Source organism: Antrostomus carolinensis, unplaced genomic scaffold (assembly GCF_000700745.2).
Source record: "Antrostomus carolinensis isolate BGI_N321 unplaced genomic scaffold, ASM70074v2 scaffold3202, whole genome shotgun sequence".
In the NCBI taxonomy this organism is placed as follows: Eukaryota; Metazoa; Chordata; class Aves; order Caprimulgiformes; family Caprimulgidae; genus Antrostomus; species Antrostomus carolinensis.
This window is the reverse complement of record NW_010300043.1, coordinates 9294-17356: the sequence shown is the minus strand read 5'-3', so window position 1 is coordinate 17356 and position 8063 is coordinate 9294. Positions and strand designations below refer to the sequence as shown.

General features: G+C 40.0%; 1 protein-coding gene across 1 annotated transcript in view; it reads left to right on the top strand.

Annotated features, from left to right (window-relative positions):
- The window catches only part of LOC104521085 (neurobeachin), a 100901-nt gene extending 97946 nt beyond the window's left edge, over positions 1–2955 (top strand). Inside the window, 1 exon segment of the mRNA XM_010162976.1 lies at positions 1177–2955. Coding sequence (XP_010161278.1) covers positions 1177–1267 — 91 coding nt within the window. The 3' untranslated portion in view covers positions 1268–2955.
- The last annotated feature ends 5108 nt before the right edge of the window (positions 2956–8063 follow it).

Genomic DNA, 8063 nt, shown 5'->3' with positions numbered 1-8063 from the left:
CTCCAGGTTACACAGGAAAGTGCCCAGGCGGGTTTTGAACATCTCCAGGTTGAGGAGACTCCACAACCTCTCTGGGCAGCCTGTTCCAGGGCTCCGTCACCCTCACAGTAAAGAATTTTTTCCTTAAGTTTGTCTGGAACTTCTGGTGTTCCAGTTTTTGCCCATTGCCCCTTGTCCTGTCACCAGCCACCAACAAAAAGATCCCGGCACCATCCATTTGGCCCCCACATTTCAGATATTTGTAGACATTGATAAGGTCCCCTCTCAATCTTCTCTTCTCCAGGCTAAAGAGTCCCAGCTCTTCTCAGCCTCTCCATGTAAGGCAGATGCTCCAGGCATCATATGATTAAGGGATCAGTTCAGTTGTCTTTGCAGAGGCATCTCATTCTGTCTGGAAGGCCCTAGGAGGTTCATCTGATCCCAGCTGCAGCCCTAAGTGCAGAGCACTCCACAGGTCCTGTGTCCCACCTGTCAGCCAGCCTAGACATGTCAGCCATCCTGGAGCGCATCCAGTGGCACAAGGTGCCTAAACTCAGGCAGCTGGGTTCTAAAACACCTGAATGAAGGTGTTTTGGCATCGGTGTCTTCATGTGAGCTACGGGAATAAACTCCTGTAATAACCATGGTGTTTTACTTGTTACAACCTGTGGAGTCTAAATGACAATTAAACTCACCCTAAAGTACATGCCCAGTGACCTGTGGAGAGTTGGTTTGAGGCTGCACTGAGAGTGCTAAGTAGGGCCTAATTTGGTTGCCTGGTATGGCTATGGTACCCATAGCCATTTAGTACTGTTTGAGATACCTCAGAAGTCTGAGGTATGTACCTGGGCTAGCATATGTTACAAAAGACCTAGTGAAGACCCACACCCTTCTGTAGAGGCAGCTGGAGGCAAAGCAGGATATGTGAGAGCATCTCAAATGACATGAGGCTTTTACCTATGTGCAGACGACTGAATGGATCTCTAGATCTCCCTTGACCATAATGGAAGCTTGGTTCATATGTTGACATCCAAATGTAGCATCTTCATCACAAATTGAATCCTACCCATGAGCTTAATCTTCAGAAAGTGTTGCAAAAAGTACCTTATTCTTTTAGCTTTTTTACTGTTTATGGTAAGCTATCCTTTGAGAAGGTAAGAAAAGACTAACAGGACCGTCTTTTCTATCTTTTTTCAGAACTCTGATTACTGGCATGGCTTCTGGCAGCATCGTAGCTTTTAATATAGATTTTAACCGGTGGCATTATGAACATCAGAACAGATACTGAAGTGGAATGAAGAACTGAAAGCCCAGGTAAAGCTGAGAGCACAAGTGCTGCAATGAAAGGTGTAGTCTCTGGTGAAAAACCACGTCTGCATTGACCTCCGTTGTACATTCCATTACACCCAGCAATAGCTGTACATTGTAGTCAGCAACCATTTTACTTTGTGTGTTTTTTCACAACTGAACACCAGCTGCTGAAAAGCAAGCTTGTATCATGTAAATTATATGAATTAGGAGATGTTTTGGTAATTATTTCATATATCTTTGTTTATTGAGAAAAGGTAGTAGGATGTGCCACAAGAGACTTTTGAAAATTCTGGGGAACCTTGTGTCCAGTTGTTTCAATGTTTAGGCTTTGAACCTAACATGCATCCCATCTCCAGCCTCTTTTCAAGCTGAGATAAAATAAAATACGTTTGATACTTTGTACATCAGATGCACATCTTAACTTTAAAGGGATACTTTTGTAAAAGTAAAACCTTGTATAAAGAACAAAACTGTTTCTTAATTTTATTGTGGAGTTACAACTTGCATGTACTTTAAACCTAAGGTCTTGAAGGAACAGGTGCATTCACACAAATCAAACTAGAGATCTGTTTAAGGGTACAGCTTGTGTTAAAGGGTTGAATTTGGGCGCAAACAGTAATTTTGGCATTTCCACCAACACATGTTTTTCACTTTTTGAATCTAAACTTTACCCCTTTTAAGTGGAGTTCTGCTCATGAAGCATTTGGATAAAAAGCCATCATTTGCCATATTTATACTTTATACAGTAGAAATTAAATTCTTCCCTTTTAAATTCAAAGACTAGACAGAAAGGGAGCAAAGAGGGAAGTTCAGTTTAATGCTTAATGCTTAATGACTCCCAATACAGACAAAGTGCTATACTTCTGGATTATTAACATTTGGCGTACAAAATCATGGGCAAAAAAGCCCCCATTGATTTTTTTTCCCCTTATTTTAGAGCAGCTTGGTTTATTTGACAGCCTTAGCTTCATTGTAAAGGTGACTGAGGTTATTCTTTTTGATTCTTCTGAAAATCTCACCTGAAGCCACTCAGAATAAGGCACTTCATGTTTTACAATACTGTAATGATAACTCGGAATAATTTTCTGCACATTGTACTGATCAAATTACACACCCAGGGGTATATACACTTTAATTCATGTTTCTTCTTTGTATATTTGGTGACTGTATTGTCATAGATGTACATATTGTGTCGGTAGGGCTATGAGGCATGTAACAGGAATGTAATTTTCTCAGAATTTACACTCACTTGCAGTCATTTATTTAAAAAGATAACGAATTCTTTGTATTGGCACTTTGCACCAGAAACATATCATTATTTATTGATGTGATTACTTATTTGTTATCCACCTTGTATTAGTAAGTTTAGCACTGAATTTCCTTCTTCATTGTTGTTTGTATTTATAAGATTCCGAAATCATGGGGATCAGTGTAATGATTAAGTTATTCATCACCCGTCTGTAAGCAATATCTTGAGTTTGTAGCTTAGAATTGGGAGACTATTGAACATCTGGAAGACCAGTTCATTTCATCTTGAGATCATGGTGAAATATTTTGGATATATAAATTCCTTAAGCTATTGTAACCATGTTTTATTGCAAAAGATGTAAAATACGCCAGATGTGTGTGAGTTGGAAATCAAAAAGAAAAATAAAATATGCAAAGAATTCAGTGATTGTTTTTCATTTCAATGAACTTTTCATCAAAACATTCACATTATCATTAGGAACAAACAATTACTTTAGGAAATCCCCTCTTATATGCTATGTATACGTCAAAAATTATGCATGCCTGGGTGTTTGTATTTCCTGGGGTCTCAGGAAATAAAACAGAAGTTACAGAGTGTGTTTTGCAACTCTTTTGATTGTTGGTACATGAAGAGAAGCTACTAAAGACACTTTGATCAGCAGAAGTGAAAAATCAAAGCCTTTAAGGGATGTTTAGGATCCTTGTGAACAGGCAATAGGCAATAATCTTGTATAATAGACCTCGCAGGAAGCAAAGATCTGATGAGAGCAATTTTGGGTATCTCTCAATATCTGGTAAGACAGAATTAATTTCATCTTATTTTGAGCATTGAAAGTTAGATACCTACACTCCCTGCATAATAAAGCACAACAGGTGTGATAAATTGCCTTTTGGAAATTCTAAGGTCCCTACAAAAATTATAGCAAGTAAGTGGAGGTGATAGATAGTCGGGGCAACCCCAAGCACAAATACAGGCTGGATAAGAGAATGGATCAAGAACAGCCCTGAGGAGAAGGACTTGGGGGTGCTGGTGGAAGAGAAGCTCAACCTGAACTGGCAATGTGCACTCATAGCCCAGACGGCCAACTGTATCCTAGGCTGCATCAAGAGAAGCATGGCCAGTAGGTCAAGCAAGGTGATTCTGCCCCTCTGCTCCACTCTTTTGAGACCCCACCTGCAGTACTGCATCCAGTTCTGGAGCCCCCAACACAAGAAGGACATGGACCTACTGGAGCGAGTCCAGAGTAGGGCCACGAAAATGATCAGAGGGCTGGAGCACCTCTTCTGTGAGCACAGAAATCTTAGGGGAGATTTTCTAGTGGCCTTTCAGTACTTGAAGGGACTACAGGAAGGCTGGGGAGGGACTTTTTACAAGGGCAGGTAGTGAGAAAATGAGGGGTAATGGGTTTAAACTGGAAGAGGATAGATTTAGGTTAGATATTAGGAAGATTCTTCACTGTGAGGGTGGTCAGTCACTGGAACAGGTTGCCCAATGAAGTTGTGGATTCCCCCTCCCTGGAAGTGTTCAAGGACAGGTTGGATGAAGCTTTGAGCAACTTGGTCTAGTCGAAGGTGTCCCTGTTCATGGCAGGGAGGTTGGAACTAGATGATCTTTAAGGTCCCTTCCAACCCTAACCATTGTATGATTCTGTGAAATGTCAGATGTCTAATTTAAGATAGCAATGGTAAGCAAAATACTTTCCTCATAATTAGAAAACTCCTGATTGACTAAAAAGCAGAATAACAGTCAACATTTCAATTTGGTGTCCCACTCATTGCCTTTCCATTTAGAAGAATTGTTCATTAAACAATTATCAAAATTAACTAAAGCCAGTATTTGACAACCTTATGAGAACACAGTATACATTTTAGCAGATATCTATATCAATCAGCTTTTGAAGTGGACAACCTAACTTGATTGTTTTGGGGCTGGAGGAGAGATGGAGGAGGAGACGAGAGGATTAATACGTTAATAGTGGCATGTGAAACAGTTTATTGATATGTTACAACCTCTGTTCTATTATTATACAAGTATCATCCCTAATTTCACATTTTATTCAACAAATCAATTAAAAAATGCACCATAGCAGTTAAACTAAAAATGAGTATTACTGTTATCAATATTAGTAGTTGTTTGCATGAAGTCTTTCAGCGTAATGTGAAGTACAATTTAGTCACAAATTAGAGGCTTTTGTGCTCAAACAAACATTTGTATAAGAAATTGGACATGGGACAAAAAGAAAAAAAAAAATCCTACTGGATTGCATTCATAGGTAGGGGTACCCAAACAAGTCAGACTCGTAGTAGTGGTAGTAGCAGTAATAATAATAGTAATATTGTGCCATCTCCATTATGGTTTAAGTTATAAAAATTGAGTTTCCACAAAGGCACAGGACAATGAGAATGTATTAACAGGCTGATATAAGTCACATAGACCAGCTTGATATAGTTTTTGTGGTAAAACACCAATATTACCTTTTACTCTCTATTTAATTTCTATTTTTTAAGGAACAAAATGTTATTATTGTGTCAGAATATTTAAATTCCTTCACTGTTTTTGTTGATTTGTATTAATTACATTAGTATACATCTATTTGATGTAGGGTCTCTTAAAAAGACAATATACATGGATCTCCAGTTTATATCACAAGACTTTTCCAAAGCTTCAGCTGCCCCATTTCTGTCATGCACTAAAGCTGCCTTTTTTTCTCTATAGAAATGAGACTTACAGATTCCAGGGAGTCTCTGAGAGCTGCCTGTGTAAGATGAAGCAGCTTGTACCAAACCAGTTTAATGCAACCAATCTCTCAGCTAAGACAGATGCAGCATTAAGGATACAACTGTGGAACTGAAATATACCTACAATGAAAATAATGTGCAGATATTGGCTGTGTTCCTGACAGTCAGTCCTAGATTAAGAGTTGGACTATAAGCTAATGCCATAGCCTGAGGATGGTGAAACAGCTATAAGGCTTATTTCTCGTCCAGATCCTACCACTGTTGAGGATGCTGCTGCTTTCTCTGCAAGAGCAACAATAAAAGAAAGGCTGCTGCATTTTACCCCAAGGAAAAACTAGTTAGGCTCAATTTACTGGAAGAGCCTCAGATAAATAATGATTATGTTGATAGAGAATCTCATGGGTTGTGCTTGTAGAGCTAAAAATGCTGCCTGTGAACAGCAGTTGTGGTGAGTGCTTGTTATAATATAGTGCATCAACCCTGCTGACAAGCAAGCAGGGTGTTTGAAGCACGCCTCGTGCTGCCAGGGATAAAAGCGTTTGAAACAGATACAAGGAGCAAAAGGCTGACTTCTGATAACAGCGAGAGAACCACCTCCTGATACAAGATGTCTAGTACATATAAATATTTTATTTGGAGACTTATAGCTAGAGTTTATACTCATATTTTCCAAGGGTTTAATTGTGGACTGGTTTTATACAGACTTTTGTGTGTGTGTGTTACTTGCAAACACTAAAAATGAATGGACTGATACTTAAGCTGGTGTTTAAAGACGGAAAGAAGTACTGGAAATTTACATGTCTATGCAATACAGTACAGTTTATAGACTGTCTAAACCTGGTGATTAGTTTTGCAACATCTACAGTTAAGTTTCAAGATCTACAACCAACAAGAAAACGACTCCAAAGATTGCTTTCTCATAAATTTTATAAACTGTGGCCATACAATTAGTTTACAGAGGGTTTTACATAGATGAAAATCTACCAAACAGCTGACTTGGTCTAGGGGTCCCTTTATGGTGACATCATGGCTGAACAAAACTACAGGTCTGCATCATTAGTTAGAAGTAAGTCCTCTCTCAGTTGCACCCTGTTTGCACAAACAAAGACCTGGGTAACTAACACAGGTACCTATGTGCAAAATTCAGAGCCTGGAATGCTTTTTATTCTTGAAAGGATTGGCATAAGGGCTCTGTGTGCCTCGAAGTGCCACAACACCAAGCTATCTTCAGCCTAGAGTTCCTAACATGCAGCAGAGAATATGTCCTTATGTACAAAACTAGATAAGAAAAAACCTCCTCTTATCTGCCAGACAGCTAAAAGCTATTAGTACCAGTGGATTTGACTTAAGTTTCATGTCTGTTTATACTTTGAAAAGACTTAGTCTTGGCAGGATGCTACAATGACCAAGTCCTGTGGCAAAGTTAATCTGTGCAAGTTTAAAAATGATGCATTTAGTCTCCCTCATTGTGTAGCAGAACTAGTGATTGCCAGAAAAGGCAGCAGAACAACTGAAACTGATCATTTGTACAGGGCTATCCAACAGGAAATAAAATAGTGCCTAGTGGCTGGTGTCCCTGTATCTTTCCAAATAATAATAATAGAAAAAAAGTGATTTTACAGCAGGACTCTGGGAAAGGGACAGGGGTTTAGAGAAAAGTCAGAGAGGGAGAGATTCCCTCTTCAACAAAACATTTGGTCCATTTCTTCCAAACAGAGACAAACAGATTGTCCCAGCTCTGCTCTTACAATATGCCTTCTCTCTCCCTTTCCTCTACTAAACCTTTCTGTCCCCCTTGTTCTAACCTGCCATGAGGAGCAGGCTGCAGGTTGGGTTTTCTCTCTCCTGCAACCATGTCCCTCCTGGTACCTGTCATATGCCCTCACTTCCCCTAAGTGCCAGGGAAAACTAAAGCAGACTCAGCATAAAGCACACACATGTGAGGTTCCAGAAGGCCCTTACAAATCTCTTCTCCAAGCTCGTTGCTATCCCAGTGTGATTTGCAGGAGGTAAAAACCTGAATTGGAAAGCATATCCTATCTTTCAGCTGTCTATTCAAGCAGAACCAGTGGTCATCTGGAAGTATTATTACCTTAGTAATTAGCACAGGTCAGGGCCTTTCTCTGACCCGAAAGCAAGTGGCATGACGGCCTCTAGTCATGCCTCCAGACTCCCTGAGACCAGCCCTTAACCCATCCTAGCCCATGCACACTGCAGGGCATTGTTTAGAGGGTGCTAGGTTAAAGGTGTGCCAGTTACGCTGTGCAGATGAGCACAGTGCCCAAGCCTGCACCTTTCCTTGCTCAAGTTGCTAGTAGCCAAGGCACCTCCAATGAGTCTTTTGGGCTCCATGGTCACCAGCCTATCAACCATATCATATAGTCATGACAGATGGAGTCTGGGGTTTAGTAACAACAACTCCCAGACACAAGTCTATGCACAAAACTGCTCTATCCTGTTTGAGCACTATACCCTAAGTCTATAGCTATTGCAATAACTTACATAACATGTGCTCAGCTCATTAAGGCCTTTTTTTGCATACTCAGACTCATGTTCTCCTTGCGTTCTGCCTTATGTATACCTTTACCTGGGAGAACATCAATATTGACTGGAAAGAGCTTCTGTTTGCTCTGTAGCCCTCAGGAGATATGTGGTCAGGGCTCCTCCTTAGCCATTCCTCTATAAAGTATATTGACAGCAACTTCAGATTAATGAAAATTGATACCTTAGAAGGAAGTAGTAAGCTACCATCACCATTGCTATAGTTTCCTCTGTTGTATGCTGCT